Below are 18,066 nucleotides of genomic sequence, written 5' to 3' on the forward strand. Positions count from 1 at the left end.
TCACGTTTAGATCACCTTTAGATCACCTTTAGATCACCTTTAGATCACCTTTAGATCACATCAGGCTGCAGGTTTTGATCAGATGAAATGATTTGATTGATTCTGACATCAGAGATCAGGAACTGAAGATCAGATTGAATTTATTTAAATGAAGAAATGTTCCTTTAATATCCTGATCATTGATTGATTGATTGATTGATTGATTGATTGATTATTCAAGGCAGGGAGATCAGGAGGTTCAGCTGTTTTGTTTCTTCTTTCTTTATTTTTTTCAAGTTTATTTTTGTTTTAAATTGAGACACAAGGTGAAGGCAACAGAATAATTAACGATGGTACATCTTCTTTCTATCACCTGGATTAGAACTTTAATCTACTGAACCGGACCAGTAGAACTGGACCAGTAGATCCAGACCAGTAGATCCAGACCAGTAGAACCGCACCAGTAGAACTGGACCAGTAGATCCAGACCAGTAGAACCGCACCAGTAGAACTGGACCAGTAGATCCAGACCAGTAGATCCAGACCAGTAGAACCGGACCAGCTCATTGAGCTGATCACCTATATTCAGAGCTTTTGGTGCTCAGGTTCTCTGTCTCTGTGGGTTTCCTCCTGTTGCTCAGTGGGTCCGGTTTGGGTCCACCTTGTTGCTCCAGAACCTGCAGAACCTGCAGAACTCCGGGTTCATGCTGCCCTCTGCAGCCGCTGCTCTCTTATTGACGTTTGTTCTCAGAACATCAGTCGATGCGTCGCTGAAGCTCAGTGATTGGTGCTGCTGCTTCCTGCCAACTTTCCACTGACTGGCTGCTGGTTCTGGTTCTGTTCTGGTTATTTGGACCATCGGGTCTGAATGTGAACTTTATCAATAATTCTGTTTAAAAGGATAAATATTCAGCCTGTCTTTTGGTCACGACTCATAACAGAACATCGGTTCTGATTCAGGTCCTGAATTTCCTGATGAGGGCTAAATGGGCAGCTGCCCAGGGCGGTATTAGACAGGGCGTCTGGGAAATAGAAAATAAAACATATCTTATCTCTGTTGTTTCTGAATGTTTCTGTTTCAGAAACATATCTGTTTCTGAATTGTGCAGTAGTGGAGTGAGTCCTGGTGAGTACCTGAGGTCAGGGTGATTGCCTCAGGGCGGCAGGAAGAGGGGCGCCATTTCTGCAATAGCCTCCACTGATTGTGACAGATTAGATTTAACTGTAGACACGTCACCACGGTGACCCCTGACCTGCAGAACAACATGGTTCTTCTTGTTTGGCTATATTTCATATAAACAATGTCACTGGTTTGGGGCGTGCTGTGGTGGCGCAGCGGGTTAGCACGCCCCACGTTTGGAGGCCTTAGTCCTCGACACGGATGTCGCGGGTTCGACTCCCGGTCCCGACGACCTTTGCCGCATGTCTTCCCCCCTCTCCTCACCCTCCTTCCTGTCGGCCTACTGTACAAAAAATACGAGCCGCTAGCACCACAAAAACTCTTTGGAGAAAAAAATAAAAAATCAATGTCACTGGTTCTCACCACTAGCTCACAAACATTACTTCTGCTGACGTTAAAGTGCTGCAGCAACATGGTATTTAGTGGAAGCTAATGCTAAAGCGCTAAATTTAACCACCAAGTGTCACAAAGAGAATGTGAAGAGAGGAAATGGAACTGCTGTGTAAACACATTTCAAAATAAGATCATCAATATAAACCTCTAACTACTTGAAGAGTAATTAAACACAGATGTCAAACTTTATTCAACTGCAAACTTTCTGATCAACTGTCGCGGACAAAAACTATTTCCAATCACTGTTCAGGTGAAATCTGTCAATCAGGTTGATTCATATATTGAATAAACCTGAGAGCTTGTAGGACAATCAGTAATGAAGCAGGTCTGGATGAAAAGCTGCCAGGCAGAGAAACACATGAGTTTTATACAAAGGGATAAAAGATCCAAAGCCTGTGAACAGTTTGGTTCCCCTGCAGCTGGAAAAACAACGTCCAACCTGGTACATGTAACCCAAACAGTTTTAACTTGGTGGGAACATACAGGAACTTAGAATAAACATATAGCAATACAACTAGCAGGTGTGACTTTATTGTAATTTTTCCACATCATCAACAGAGTAAATTAGTGCTTTAGAATTTATGCTGAAAAATTAACTTAGAGGAAGATAAGTGCACTAAATGCATATAAAGTTATAAAAAGTGCTAAGCGAAAAACTAGTTCCACTATTAGCAAATTAACTGTTAGCACCATTAGCGAACATTACAATCCACAGGCAGAGCAGAGCGATTTATCTGGACCAGAACTCTGCAGAGCCTCTGCTCTGGACCGGGACAGGAGAGCTCCTGCTGGTCAGCGCCACCTGCTGGTCTGGAGTTCCTCTGCAGTTATTAACAAAAAACACTCAGCCGTTTTTTGAATAAATAAAATGGAATCAATAAATATTCTGCTGGCATCTGGAAAACAACTTATTTCAAAAATCTCAAAACTGTTTAGTCGCAATTTGCTACCTAGCAACCCCGAGCCAATCCAGCTCCTCACCTGGCAACCAGGTGGAGCTCCGCCCACTTCCTTCCTGACGCCGCAATGGCGGCTGGAGAAGGAAAAGGTTGTTTTATCGGCTGTAATCAAAGTCCAGTTATTTTCTCCCAGTTACGCAGAGTAGAGCCGCGTCGCTTCATTTCAAGCAGAGACATTTGCGATGTTGAAAAAGAAAGTTGTAGTTCAGGAAGGATTAATCTGAAAAGTCTCAACATGGCCGGATTAACCAGGACCTGGACTGAAGGAGCAGCTTCTGTTCTTCACTAATCTGCGGATGATGTGAGCTCATAATGATCTGTTGACTGTTTTTGTTGTTCGCCATGAACATTATTTGTCAGTTAGCATAAGCTAACGCTGAATGCTAGTCTGTGCTAGCCGCGTTTCTGACGTCACGTTACTCAATATAACTACTGTTGCGTTAAACTGGATGTTTGTTTGTTAAACATGGCGGACAGCTGGACATTACCCACACTTTTTTATTTTTTATTGTTTTACATATTGAGAGAAGTGCTTCTCCTCTAACCTCGTAAATTTATTTTAAAAAACGGTTTTGTTCTAAATTATCCTGCTAAATGTAATGAACATGTTTTGTTTAGGCCGTTTAGACCTTAAAGCCTGGACTTCCTGCTTCACTTCAGGCATCGTTTCTAAAATGGCCGCCTGTAATAATTTGATGATCTGCTGATATTTGATGTAGCTCCAGTTGTTCACATCAGAGCTGCTTTAATAATCCGGTGGCCGGGTTCTGGTTCTGGTTCTGCCCACATTCCTTCATGGCTGCAGCTTATTTCAGGGTCGCTGTGTCAGCAGCAGCGAGGCGTGAAGGATCTGGGCTTTTCTTTTCTTCCTCACCAGTTGAACCAGTTGAACCAGTTAAACGTTCAGAACTGGACTTTATCTGTAATAAAACATCAAACAGCGTGATTGAGGCTGACCCTCCAGCGTTGTGCCAGTAGGAGGCGCCATCATGGCTGCTGACCCAGAGAAGAAGAGTAGGCGGTTCCGACCCATTGGACCTGGTGGTCCTCCATCTATGGAGCCGTTTGAGCTCCTCGCCGTCGCTCACATTCCTGCAGCCTGAGCGGCGCGTTGACCCGCCGGATCAGCTGCTGGACCGGACCGGGAGGTCTCCGTGGAAACAGGAAGATTAGAACCCTCTGATCAGCTGCCGAGGTCCTAGTTAAAGCAAACATGTTGATTTTCATTTTGCATCTGCTTCCAGTCTGGGTCCAGAACTCTGTAGAACCTCCTCCTGTACAGAGAGGCGTGTTCTGATTGGTCAGCAGTTTGTTGCCATGTTTTACAAAAATATTGATATTTTCCTTCAACTGGTCGACTTCCTGTTTCCGGGTTTTTATAACCGTTTGTCCAACTTGGTGAGGAATTCTGACGTCTTTATGATTCTTAACTAAATAACTCCAAACTTATCATCTGCAGGCAGGTGGCGCTCTCTCTGTGAAAACAAAATGGAGGATGTAGAAAGATGGTGGAGAAACACTTTAGTGTTTCTGTTTGTCGTTCAGACCGGATCCTGAGGATCCTCTGCTCACCGATCAAATCAGGAATCATTTTAAATCAAATCTTCTCCCCAAAGATCTGATTCAAAATGTCGGACGGTAAAATGTTCGCTCAGCAAGTTAGCTAGTGCTAGCTAATGTGTTCTAGCGCTAGCTAACTTGTTCAAATAATGTTAGATTCTAATGTTTGGCGCCCCTTTCTGATGGTGCCCTGGGCAGCTGCCCATGAAGCCCAGAACCTGTTCAGATGTGTAAAACTTTTCCCATGTTGCTGTTCCGGTGAACAGAACCTCCAGAACCAGCCAGTCCAGAGCGGTTCTGCTGAGAGCCTCAGAGGTAACGATGCAACAATCAGACGAGTCGGGAGGAATTCAGCTCCAAGGTCTGCAGCGATGATTCAGAACCAGAGCGGCAGCTTCATTCAGTCGCTTTGTCCAAACCTGACTCCAGTCTGAGGAAAACATCTGAAAAATGTTTAAGAACATTTAAAAACATCAGAAAACGTCTGAAACTGTGGGAAAACGTCTGAAACTGTGGGAAAACATCTGAAAGTGTTGGAAAACGTCTGAAAGTGTCGGAAAACGTCTGAAAGTGTCGGAAAAAGTCTGAAAGTGTCGGAAAAAGTCTGAAAGTGTCGGAAAACGTCTGAAAGTGTCGGAAAACGTCTGAAAGTGTCGGAAAAAGTCTGAAAGTGTCGGAAAACGTCTGAAAGTGTCAGAAAACGTCTGAAAGTGTCGGAAAAAGTCTGAAAGTGTCGGAAAAAGTCTGAAGCTGTGGGAAAACGTCTGAAAGTGTCGGAAAACGTCTGAAAGTGTCGGAAAAAGTCTGAAAGTGTCGGAAAAAGTCTGAAGCTGTGGCAAAACGTCTGAAAGTGTCGGAAAACGTCTGAAAGTGTCGGAAAACGTCTAAAGCTGTGGGAAAAAGTCTGAAAGTGTCGGAAAACGTCTGAAAGTGTCGGAAAACGTCTAAAGCTGTGGGAAAACGTCTGAAAGTGTCGGAAAACGTCTGAAAGTGTCGGAAAACGTCTAAAGCTGTGGGAAAACGTCTGAAAGTGTCGGAAAACGTCTGAAAGTGTCGGAAAAAGTCTGAAGCTGTGGGAAAACGTCTGAAAGTGTCGGAAAAAGTCTGAAGCTGTGGGAAAACGTCTGAAAGTGTCGGAAAATGTCTGAAACTGTGGGAAAACGTCTGAAACTGTGGGAAAACGTCTGAAAGTGTCGGAAAACGTATGAAACTGTGGGAAAACGTGGTTCTCCCTGCAGAACGAGCTCCTCTGTCTCTCCAGCGTTCCGGCTGTTGCGTCGCTCTGCGTCTTGCTGACTTTTGACCTTCTGTCCAGCAGTCAGGACGGATTAGGAAACCTCTGTGCAAAGACAGGAGAGGGCTCGACCCGCTGAGACGGGAACATCCAGAACAGAACTGGATCGGAGCGGGATGTTTGACCCAAACAGAACCAAACGATCTAATTATTGACAATAATGTAATTTATTACTTTAAAACTGAAAGTATTTGGGCGTGCTGTGCGGCGCAGCGGGTTAGCACGCCCCACATTTGGAGGCCTTAGACCCGCGGACGTCGAGGGTTCGACTCCCGGTCCCGACAACCTTTGCCGCATGTCCTCCTTCAAAAATGGCGCCGGCTCAGCTGGCTGCCTGCAGACGCAGCTCCCGTCGTGTGTGTGTTAATCTGTGTATAAAAAATTCTTGCTGTAACTGCGAAATAATTTCCCTGCTGGGATGAATAAAGTAATTCTTCTTCTTCTAAATGAAAACCGACTCTAATCCTAATCTAACCTCTCAGATTAGACCAGATTTAAATCCAAATTTAGAACAAAACAAACATTAAAAACTTTTTAGTTTTGGATCAGCAAATGTTTTCACAAAAACCTGACGACCTTTGACCCCAGCATCAGGAGGTAATCTGAAGTTTTTCTGCTGTGATTCGGAGGACAGACCTGCTGCTGCTGACCTTTGACCCCTCACTGATCCTCACTGCCCTCAGAGGGATCACTGGAAGAGCAGCTATGGGGTCAGAGTTCAGGTCAAAGTTCAGCTGTGGTTTACGGCCGAGGTTCTGTTGTCATAGCAACAGAGACTCTAACCGGTTGCTACGGTAACAGTTCAATCTGCATGAACATTTAGAAACACACTCGGTGTCTTTCCTCAGCCATGTTTTTTTACTTTCTGTTTAATTATTAAAACCATTTATTGAATAATTTCTGCTGTGAATCGTTACAGAACCCGGATCACATGCGACCCAAATCCTGTCCTGGGAAACGGTTCAATGTTCTGAATTCATTTCATTTCAGCCCAAAAGAAATAAACTGGATGTTTTTCTTTTCATAACTGAAAAAACTTCCATCTCCTAACAAACAACATAATTACTTTAATTATAATCCTTAGTTTATGATTTATTGCTGGAATGTTTTGTGGTCTAGAAACTTTTCTGCCGATGGGACAGAAAGTTTCGTCTGATTTGGTCGTTTTATTCCTCAGTCGGTAGATTTAGCAGAAATTAAGCGTTTTAAACGTCCTGAATCCTGAGAGACGTTCAGTTTCTCACCTGATGACGTAAAAAGGACGAAATGAACCTGACAGAAAACATCTGGATGAAGCAGCAGGGCAACAGCTGGACAGGAGGAAGATGATGATGAGGAAGACGATGCTGTCGCCGCATGTTGAGCCTCGCCACTGGTTGTTAGGATACCAAGGTTACTGCGATGCATTCAGGGTCTGTGTGTAAATCTGACGTCTGACCGGTTGGAGGGCCGACTGCAGCGCAGAGGATGAGGAGGACATCCTTCATCAGTTGATCAGCTTATCAATGTTTTCTGGATTGTTTTGAGAAGCAGAGAAGTATGTAAACTTCTGACCTCCCCCTCAGAGGTCTGACCCGGCCGATCGGATGAAAGATGGCGGTCGGTTAACGAGGGCGGGTCTGGTGGGGCAGACATGAGCAGCAGAGCGCAGAGCTGATCCATCAGTAATTAACTCCGACTGCTGAAGGTCAATCAGCTCCTGATGAGGTCAGCAGACATCGGAGGGAAACAGAACCGTCTGCAAATCAGAAGGAAAAATTGATCTCCCAGCAGATTCCTCAGAGTAACGATCAGATCTGTTCAGCAGGAAGTTTACCAACAGAAAAACCCAAAACTTCCACTGACAGCCTTTTACCTGAAGGTTTCAGCTAGATGAAGCTAGATGCAACTCTGTTTATCCACCAGGTGGCCATGTAGCCTCAGCTAGCTGTAACTCTGTTTGTCCTCCAGGTGGCGATGGCGGCCCCGCCGCCCCAGCCGTTCCCCACTGTGGACGTCCCTGACCACGCCCACTACACCATCGGCTCCGTCATCCTGGCCATCGGCGTCACGGGCGTGCTCGGGAACTTCCTGGTGATCTACGCCTTCAGCAGGTAGAGAGAACACTTCCTGCGACCAAATATGGTCAGAACGGTTTCTGACCAGTGGTTAATGAAAGGACCTCTAAACGTTGTTACATTTTAATTTAAATGTTTGTGATCGGCTGCTTGGTTTAATAAAGTAATAGTTTGATAATTACAAAGCAAAACAGTAAGCTAAATATTTTATTGTTTAATTTAGACTAAATTTGGAGGATTCTGTTCACTAAAAAAGAAAAGATCTTAGATCTGAAGGAATTTAACTGTGAGGATTAAAAGGAGTAATTTTTGTTTTATAACAGAAAATACCTAAAGATCTGATTTCCTCAAGGAAAAGCCCAGATATCAGAGATGTGTTGGTGAACAGGTGTTGTTCTGTTTATCGACCCGGCCCACCCATCACTGCTCAGCGAACATCTTTGTTTTTGTTAAGGAGCGATTCGATCGGCACGTTTCCAGGACGAATTTACCATCCGTCCTCCCTGGAAGTCTGGCCCGGTTTCTGACGTCCGCTTCATCCATCCGACGTTTATTTAGAGGGAAACCACCAGATTTAATTCTGATGGTTCTGATGGTTCTGACCCAGAATCCTTCCATCAGAACCACGAACCGAGTTCATCCTGAAATTAAAACAGGAACCCAGAAACAATCTGAAAACCTGAAATATTCACATTAATTCTGTTACATTTACATTTTTAAAGTTAAAAAATTATGAAAAGAGTTAAAATAAATTCATGTAAATATAAAAATTGATCAGATCTGCTGTTATTGATCGGGTATCACTGAAGGTAGATTCAGTTTGATTTGTGTCATTTTTTCTTCTTCAAGAAAATATTTTATTTTTGCAGATAAACTTTTAAAACTGATTTGGCAGAAATCCTGAATTTAACCTGGATCTACGGGGTTAAATCAACACCAAAAATGTTATAGCATACCTGGGAAAAAATCTGATGAAAAAATAACTTGAGAAAAATATCAACTTTTGATCTTAAAAATAAAAATGTATATTTATTTTATTCAATCATTTTTGTAGTTTTCTCAGTTTAACATGAAACCTCTGTATTCGGTTTTAACTTAAACATTTTCATCTATTTCTTGAAATGATAAACATTTAAGGATTTCTGGCCCAGATTTGGTCAAAACATTAAAATCTGCTGAAAAGAAGAAGAATTTCAGATGATTGACTGAGAACGATTCATTCAAAATAAACGGTTAAAAATCAAATTATTCAAATCAAATGAAACATGAAATATTTTCAAAACGTTTTAAATCAGTAAAGGTTTCCCTAACAGCACAGAGGCGCCGCCTGCTGGCATAAATGTGCATTAACATGATGCAAGAGAAGTTTTTATTTAATTTCTCATTTATTTATGTATTTGTTTTTAGTTTTTATGTATGTATGTATTTGTATTTTAATTTGTTTTAATTGTATAACTTTATTTACTTTAGTAAATTTTTGTTTTGTGTTGGTTTTTAATATATTTCTGTTTTATGTGTTATTTATTGCTGCTTTATTTAGTTGTTTTTAGTATTTATTGTGTTTCTGCGTTTCCTGCAGGAGCCGCAGCCTGCGGACGCCGGCCAACATGTTCATCATCAACCTGGCCGTCACCGACCTGCTGATGTGCCTCACCCAGTCGCCCGTCTTCTTCACCACCAGCATGAACAAGAGGTGGATCTTTGGAGAGAAAGGTAACCATGGTAACCAGCTGGAGCCAGCAGCAGGGGGCGCTACAGAGCGGAGGAGTTTCTGTCTCATAAATGACTCTGGATCATTTTTCAGTTATTTAAAAATATTTGAACAGTTTTTGGATTTTCAGAGTAAATTTGCTGCCAGATATTTGTCATTTGGTCGCCATGGTTACAGAGCTGACAGCTTAACATGGCGTCGGTTAGAGAGCAGTTACAGAGGCTGAACACCAGGGGGCAGCAAACTGGAACCGTTCCTCTGACTGGTTCCGGACTGGTTTCTGCTGCGTTCAGATCATCTCTTCCTGTTTCCTGTCCATCAGCCTCACCGAGTCCAGTGTTTGGTTCTGTTTGTCACTGGCTGTGATTCTGTTTTCGAACCAGAACCAGAACCGACTGATCCGTCATTCTCCTCTGCAGGCTGCGAGCTCTACGCCTTCTGCGGCGCCCTCTTTGGGATCTGCTCCATGATCACGCTGATGGTGATCGCCATCGACCGTTACTTCGTCATCACGCGCCCTCTGACCTCCATCGGCGTGTTGTCACGGAAACGGGCGCTCCTCATCCTGCTGGCGGTGTGGACGTATTCGCTGGGCTGGAGCCTGCCGCCGTTCTTCGGCTGGAGTGAGAACGCACGATGATGTCATCATGACGATGATGTCATCGTCATGATGACATCATCGTCATGATGACTGTCACTAGACAGTTTTTGTGATAAATGTTAATATTGTTTTTAGACCTTTTTGCAGCAATATGATAATAATGACAAAATAATAAAGTTTATATTCTAATGAACTTTTAACTCTCGTATAAAATGGAAGACATTTTAAATATCTAAAATAAAGAAAACAAAAACAAACGGCAAATAAAATGATGAAAACTCTGGAAACAAAATGATCCTAAAATGCTGGTTGAGCAGAAAATCAGACCTGACTCTCTCTCCCTCACCAGGTGCCTACGTACCTGAAGGTCTCCTCACTTCCTGTACCTGGGACTACATGACCTTTACCCCCTCGGTGCGGGCCTACACCATGCTGCTCTTCATCTTCGTCTTCTTCCTGCCGCTCTTCATCATCATCTACTGCTACGTCTTCATCTTCAGAGCCATCCGCTCCACCAACCGGTTGGTCCCGGTTCTGTTCAGGTGCTGTGGGGTCGGAGGCCCAGGAACCCACCGTGTGTGTGTGTGTGTGTGTGTGTGTGTGTGTGTGTGTGCAGGGCGGTGGGGAAGCTCAGCAGTTCTCGGGACGCGGTGAAGAGTTTCCATCGCCTGCAGAACGAGTGGAAGATGGCGAAGATCGCTCTGATCGTCATCCTGCTCTACGTTGTGTCCTGGTCGCCGTACTCCGCCGTCGCCCTCACCGCCTTCGCAGGGTAGGACACACACACACACACACACACACATACACACAGCTCTGTGGAGGAATAGCTGTATATTTTAATTAATTATCATATTTATGATCATTTTAAGAAACATCTGAAACAAATCAAGCTTAAGGAAAAGTGAAGTTGGTTTATACAGTTTCTATCTAAGGCCAAAGCAGTGATAGTAAAGTCTTCTGGTCAGTTTTCAGGTAAGAAAGTAAAGATTTCTATAGCAAATTAGAGACTTAACAAACCGGCACCCTGTCATGAGCCTCTGGTGACACATTACATTTAATTAAAGCCATCAGTATTGTTACTCTGTGACCCGGTCTGAGGTTTCCTCCTGATAATGGCTTCGTGACGGGGAGACATTAAACATTAAGCTAATGCTAACAGCTAACGCTAACAGCAGAGGTACAGTCTAATACTGTCTCCTTCATTTGGCTCAGACTCTGAGAAAAATGAGTCACAGTAGAAGAAGAAGATGAAGGTTAACCAGGTTTGTTTGGGTTTTGATTTGACCCAATCTGGACATGAAGCATCTATAGACACCAGGACTGAAACTATCAGATTAATTTAATAAAAGAGAAACAGAACAGTAAGTAAACCAAAACTGAACAATAAATATAAACATTTTACATTTAAGATGAAAAAAAAAAATCTTCTTGGTGTTTAAATTTATTCCACCAGAACTCCCAGTTCAGCTTTAGCTTCAGCTGCTTCACATTCTGGAAGAATCTCCAGTTCATCACATTTTCTATCCAGTCATTAATCAATAATTCATCACCAGATCGGCTCTGCACTGTTCAGTCCATCATGAGCTTCTCACATGATGTCAGGAGGATTTTAGCTGCAGATGCACCTTTTACTACAAAAGATCAAACTTTCACCAGAAATGAGTTTATTACTGGGAGAAAAACTTAGATCAAGTAAAATCTTCCTCTTTTGACCAGCTGGGGGCGCTCTTTTATTGAAACCAACCATTAACCAAACCGTGGGTTTGTCGGGTTGGTGCCTGACAGACACAGCTGAGGGCTTAACGAGGCGTTCTGATTGGTGCCTGACAGACACAGCTGAGGGCTTAACGAGGTGTTCTGATTGGTGCCTGACAGACACAGCTGAGGGCTTAATGAGGCGTTCTGATTGGTGCCTGACAGACACAGCTGAGGGCTTAACAAGGCGTTCTGATTGGCTCTACTTCAGGTACGCGGACATGTTGACCCCCTACATGAACTCCGTCCCCGCCGTCATCGCCAAGGCCTCCGCCATCCACAACCCCATCATCTACGCCATCACACACCCAAAGTACAGGTGAGACCCGCTGGGCCAGCAGGGCGGCGCCACACACTGTTAGCATTTAGCGATTAGCTGGGTTAGCATAATTATCACTCCAATAAATTTACATTTGAAACTCTGATCCATTTTAAATTCTTAGACATTTAGAACGGCCGAAGGTAGTCCACGTAGACAACACTCCTATGCAGTCTAGAGATTGTCCAAATGGCCTGAATGGATTGTAAGTACCCTGGTAATGGCCTCAACGCATCTCACAGTTGCACAATTGTTCCTTAGACTTCGACTTAGACTTAGACTGGATAATGCAGCACAACATCAGCTGCAAAAGGTCACATCTCTCCAAAAACACTTCATGTATGCTTCAAAACTAGACTGAAGAGCATTACCTACAGGAGATCTGATCTCCTGTTGGTATCATAGATACCCACCCCCAACATGGACTATTCACACTCCTACCTTCTGGCCTGACGGTCAACGACCACATGTACAATAGAAAAATGGATGAATGGATGAATGGAGGCTAATTTGAGCCATCAGTCGTCAGTTTGGACTCAGGGTCTTTTGGCCCTGTTTCAGCCATTCTGGGGAGAAATCGAAAACCTAGCCATCCTAGTGTTAAACACAAGTTGTTTTTTAAAGCTACAGCGCTCTTGGTGGCCCCCTGCTGGCCCGGAGGCCCTAAGACAGGGGTGTCCAAAGCGTGGCTCGGGGCCGTTTGGGGCCCTTTGAGTGATTTGTTCTGGCCCCCATAAGTAGTTCAAGAAATTTGTTTATTAAACTTTTTGTTTTTAATCAGGGTAAAATTATTACCAAGATAATTTTCCTACAATGGAAAATATAAAGTACAACAGAAATTATTAACCTGATTATAACCAGGTTTTTATAATACATAGAAAAATGTTTATCCAGAAAGTTTTACTAGAAAAACGACTTTGCTGAACTCAGATCAGCTTTTATTTTACTTATTAATCATGTCTAAATATAACCAATGATCCAAATCTTGTTTAATAACTGTAAATACATTTGTTCACTAAACCTAAAATAATTTGAAACATTTTTAATACATAAAATGTCAATAAATTATTTTAATTATTTTTTCTTGGCCCACCAGTACTTTGACTAGACTATTTTGGCCCAAAAGACAAAAAGTTTGTACACCCCTCCCTGAGCAGCAGCTTGGTTTGATTTGTAATTATTTTTTCTCTATTTATTTTATTTCTCTTTAAAACAAGAATCTTAATTATTTTATATTTATTTCATTGTAAAAATGTGTTAAATCTGTAAAACTGCCAGTGAAGCAGAACACACTCCTTGTTGATTTAATTATTAAATAATTTAGTTGATTTTGTGTGAATTTTGACCCGTTCCAGACGCCGGGTCTGATGCTGCGGTTCAGAATGAGGGGATAAACAGGAAGTGGGTCAGATGAGGCTCCAGATGAAAGCGGTGAAGCGGCGGCTGATCGGATCGATCAGGACGTTAATCTGGATGAACCTGAATCATCCTAATGGCTGCTAACTGGAGCGCATGAATTAAACTCCACAGGATGAGTTTTTACAGCGCTCAGGTTAACGACCCGGATCCATCAGGGGGATCTGGCGCCGCCCCCGCTGGTCAGACCTGCTGGTGTTAGTGGCTCAGAGTTTCTTCTTCTGTGGTTCCAGGCTGGCTCTGGCCAAGTACGTCCCGTGTCTGGGCGCGCTGCTGTGCGTCCGTCAGCGCGACCTTCGCTCCTCCAGCAGCAGCTTCCAGTCGACGCGCCGCTCCACCGTCACCAGCCAGAGCTCCGACATCAGCAGCCAATACCGGCACGGCGCCGCCAAGGCCCGCCTCTCCTCCGTCTCTGACAGCGAATCGGTGAGACCCACACTGCAGCGTTTCCTCTGCGGACAGGAAGTAGCATTGAGCATTAGCGTTCCCGTTGCAGGGTCTGACGGACACGGAGGCCGACCTGTCCAGTCTGGGCTCGCGGCCGGCGAGTCGCCAGGTTTCCTGTGACATCAGCAGAGACACCGCCGAGCCGCCAGGCAGAAAACAGTCGACCAGCTTGAAGGCCAAGCTGAGGAACCACGACTCAGGAATCTTTGAAAAGGTAAAACACCTGATCTGGATCTGGATCTGGATCTGGCTTCACTTCAGATTTGCGCCGTCTGATCTCTGTAACGTCCCACAGTCTGCTGCTGTGGGACGTCTGGAGGGACGTTGTCCTTCAGGACACCAACCTGGACCTGACAGGACGCTCGTCTCCTGCAGATCTTGGTTCCGGCTCTCTGGTTGACTGGGACATGTTCCAGTTTGTCCTTCTGGACTTCAGAGACCGTCTGTCCTCTGTCTCTGGTTTGTCCCAGCTGACATCTGGTCTCTTTGTGTCCTCCAGACGTCGTTTGACACCATGTCCATGGGAGGAGTCGGTGAACGCAGCAGCGTCCCAAATGTGAGTGGAGACGACCGTACATTACCTCCGGTCTCCTCCATGTTGTCCTCCTGCTGACCTCTGACCTCTATGTCCCTGCCTCCCTGGACAGAGCGGGGACGCCTCAGAGGGACACCTGATGAGGGGACAGATCGGCCGGATCCCCAGCATCGTCGTCACCTCTGAGACCAGCCCCTTCCTGTCCATCGGCCGGGCCGGGTCGCGGACGTCCCGGCCCAAAGCCTCCAGCGGCATCCTGGGGGCGGGGCCAGGGTAGAGCCCCGCCCACCGGTCATGTGACCGGCTCAGATCCAAGCAGATGAAACCAGAGTTTATAAATTATTCAAGTTTAAAGTTATTTTAATGCAACAGAGATCTGTCGACCTTCATGAAGACTGAGGGAAAAACTAAACAAAATAATAAACTAAACTAAATAATAAACTAAACTAAATAATAAACTAAACTAAACACTAAACTAAACAATAAACTAAACAATAAACTAAACTAAATAATATCTGGCAGTCATTTTGTTTCCAGTAAAAATGGAAAAAATCATAAAATAAGATCATGTTGGATCTGTTTTAACCAAAGATCTGATTCCAGCTTTTAAGGTTTTTGTGATGTGAAAGTAATAAAACTAATCTGCTAATCTGCTAATCTACCAGTAGCTGAGCTAATGTTTTGTTTAGCGCTTTAATGTTAGCTTCCACTAGATACTGTATTGTAATTGAACTTTAGCATTAATGAAACTAACAGTCATGACTAGTGCATCAGCATTAGCAAAGCTAAGCTAGCATTAGCATTGTTAGCATTAGAGGAAGTAATGTTTCTGGTTAGTGAAACTAAACTTTGGTGTTAGCACATTAGCGTTAGCTGAACTCATGTTTATGATTAGCGTTTTAGCATTAATGGAACAATATAAATGGTTGCTGCATTAGCATTAGCACAGCTAACCTGTTAGCTAGCGGTGCCCACCACTGATGAGCTGTCATTGAAAACAGACCAAATTAATCAAGTTCAGCTTTAAACAATTGATTCCAGATTCAGACAGAAACATGTTGGGACAGAATCCGGATCGGGTTTAACTGAGATGGTGAGGGAGCAGAACCAGCTGAGAGCAGAACCAGCTGGACGGTTCTGATCAGATTTATCTGCCAATGTGATCAGAAAACTTCTGCACACCTGTACAGATGTCCTCTGCTCTGATTGGTTGGTTCCGACTGAACCACTCCTAGTTGACCCCAAAGAGACCCGGTCCAGAGTCGGGTTCTGATGGTCGGGTTCTGATGGTTTGTCCCCTGAGGGGAGGAAACCAGATGTTCATGTTTATTGTTGTGTATTTATGGGATGTTTCTCCTATTTCACTTTTTATTGTTCTGAATGTTTAGATGTTCTCTGGTTCTGGAACCCAAAGTCGGTCCAGCTGAACCGGAACAGAACCCTGTCCTGAAGCTGATTGGTTCCAGACGACATGATGTCACCATGTGACCCCGTTTGGGTCGGGATGTTCCGGTCCAGCGGAGCTGGAATGTTCTGCTCTTTGTTTTCTGGACAGTTTTTGTTTGGTCAGTAAAACTGGACCAGAACCTCCGACTGAACCCGGCTGCTAGAACAGAACCTTCAGTCCAGAACCTTTGAGTGGTTCTGTCACTTTATTTCCCCCATCCTGCGGAGTAAATATTAATGTTTGTGATCCTGGAGCTGTAAATGTTCTGAGTATTTATGCTGACCCGTATTGACCCGGTTTATTTTTCTAAATAAAGATCCGTTCTCCAGCCCAGCCGCTCCGTCTGGTTCTGTTCTAGAAATATCAGTGATGCTCTGCAGCTCAGATTCTAATCTGAGAAAAAAGAATCAGGACTAGGAACGTCTCCAGTCTGGTTCTGGTTCTCCTGGATCCTTCGGATCAGATCCATCACCGGTTCTAAAATATTCTGGTTCTCCAGAATATTTTAGAACCGAACTCGTCTGTTCGGTGTCGATATAAACTGGCTGTAATCGATGCAGAGCTGCTGGCAGAAGAATCGTTTGGCTGAAGGCCGAGCGTCTCCGTTTCCATGGAGATGATCGGCACAGCGATGGATCCCGACCCGGAAATAAAGTTCAGTTAGTTCACAAACATCAGAACAGGAAACTCACGATTTTCATTTAAATGAAATCCAAACTGAATATTTAAGGTCTGATGACTTTGCATAAATCAAAAATCAATCAATCAATCAAATTTTATTCATAACACATTTCAGCAGCAGGCATTTCAAAGAGCTTTACATCATTACAAACACAGAAACACAAAGCAATATAGAATCAATAATCAAAACGCAGCATTAAGTCAAATTCCATCAATAAATTTGTAATTGATTACATTTCAAATACAATCCTAAACAGGTGGGTTTTTAGTCGAGATTTAAAAGAAGTCAGTGTTTCAGCTGTTTTACAGTTTTCTGGAAGTTTGTTCCAAATTTGTGGTGCATAGATGCTGAAAGCTGCTTCTCCTCGTTTGGTTCTGGTTCTGGATGCAGAGCAGAACCAGAACCAGAACCTGAGAGGTCTGGAAGGTTGATACAACAACAGCAGATCTTTAATGTATTGTGGTGCTAAGCCGTTCAGTGATTTATAAACTAACAACAGTATTTTAAAGTCTATTCTCTGAGCTACAGGGAGCCAGTGGAGGGACTTTAAAACTGGTGTTATGTGCTCTATCTTCCTGGTTTTAGTCAGAACGCCAGCAGCAGCAAATAAAGAAAATGTATTTCAGAAATCTTTATTGTACTTATTGAAACGAACAATTATTGGCAAACTTATTACTTAATCAAAAAACAGAATGGAGAGTGAAGAGTTTTAATAAATTAATGACATTTCAATAATTTCATCTATCTATCTATCTATCTATCTATCTATCTATCTATCTATCTATCTATCTATCTATCTATCTATCTATCTATCTATCTAAATTGTGTTTCTCTAAATTATTCTATATTAAGAATAAACTAGAGATGATATACATCGTGCTATTAACATTAGCTTTAGTAGAGGTAGAGATACAGACTGTTGTTTCTAGTTATGCCGGTTTCACGTTGCATTTGGACTGGAAACTCAGATCTGGCAACCCTTCCGAACGGCGCCATGTTTGTTATTTATGAGCGTGAGGCGCATGCGCCGTGCTGGATAGAGACATGGCGCAGCGTCGTCATCGTCGTTTTAAAAAAGAGGCGGCTCGCTCATTAACTCTGAACCCGGATTGAAAACTGGATTTCCTGATCTCCCAGGACTCCGACTGAGCGGCCAGAATAAGTTACTCAGAACTTTTATGATTATCCTGAAATCATCTCCGTTTTGACGGAGGCCTCCTAGTTTGGCGCCTTGTACTTGACCTGCTGAAGATGTGAAGGCCAACAGGCCGCGGAAGCGCCATGTTTGAAACCGCTGCTTGTTTTTCGGTAAGTTATTTACCGAAAAATAAGTTGCATGTTTTTTTCCATTATGGAGTTATGGAAGCTATTTTTGTGTTTAAACAGCAGCAGAAGAGGAGCGACCGTCTCAGCGCGGTTCGTTTGGCTGCTGACTTACCTGAAATATCTGAGAAGAAAAAAATGGCGTCTGGAGCTAGCAGCAGATCGATTATGGATATTAAGGCGGTCTACAATGAAGCTGAGGATCCTTCAAGCTGCTGGGGATCCACCCGACCCATCAATGGTTGGTTTGTTCCAGCAACTGTTCCGATGGTGGGTTCAGAAGACATCTCAGAGTAAGATCTGCTGCTGGTTTGATGCTAAGGTAATGCTGTTGTTGAAGACCTAAGTTAGACCTCCTCCTGATTTGGTTTGATTCTCTGTTGACAGTCGATGAGCTGAGAAGGATCC

General features: G+C 43.6%; 1 protein-coding gene across 1 annotated transcript; it reads left to right on the top strand.

Moving 5' to 3' along the window:
* Window positions 1–7,303: 7,303 nt before the first annotated feature.
* On the top strand, window positions 7,304–15,442 carry LOC116712694 (melanopsin-A-like). Its single transcript, XM_032552511.1, has 10 exons — window positions 7,304–7,458; window positions 9,002–9,135; window positions 9,553–9,756; window positions 10,084–10,255; window positions 10,351–10,506; window positions 11,701–11,808; window positions 13,458–13,650; window positions 13,721–13,885; window positions 14,171–14,227; window positions 14,319–15,442. The coding sequence occupies exons 1-10, from the start codon at window positions 7,322–7,324 to the stop codon at window positions 14,481–14,483; spliced, it is 1,491 nt and encodes a 496-aa protein (XP_032408402.1). The 5' UTR covers window positions 7,304–7,321; the 3' UTR covers window positions 14,484–15,442.
* The last annotated feature ends 2,624 nt before the right edge of the window (window positions 15,443–18,066 follow it).

Source organism: Xiphophorus hellerii, chromosome 22 (genome assembly GCF_003331165.1).
Source record: "Xiphophorus hellerii strain 12219 chromosome 22, Xiphophorus_hellerii-4.1, whole genome shotgun sequence".
Taxonomy (NCBI): Eukaryota; Metazoa; Chordata; class Actinopteri; order Cyprinodontiformes; family Poeciliidae; genus Xiphophorus; species Xiphophorus hellerii.

What these genes read in the sequence shown, in the direction of transcription:
- LOC116712694 (XM_032552511.1), top strand. Translation starts at nt 7,322, where the DNA reads ATGGCGGCCCCGCCGCCCCAGCCGTTCCCCACTGTGGACGTCCCTGAC. An exon ending in GCCATCCGCTCCACCAACCG is followed by an intron (nt 10,256 to 10,350) that starts GTTGGTCCCGGT and finishes GTGTGTGTGCAG; the next exon opens with GGCGGTGGGGAAGCTCAGCA. An exon ending in GCCCTCACCGCCTTCGCAGG is followed by an intron (nt 10,507 to 11,700) that starts GTAGGACACACA and finishes GCTCTACTTCAG; the next exon opens with GTACGCGGACATGTTGACCC.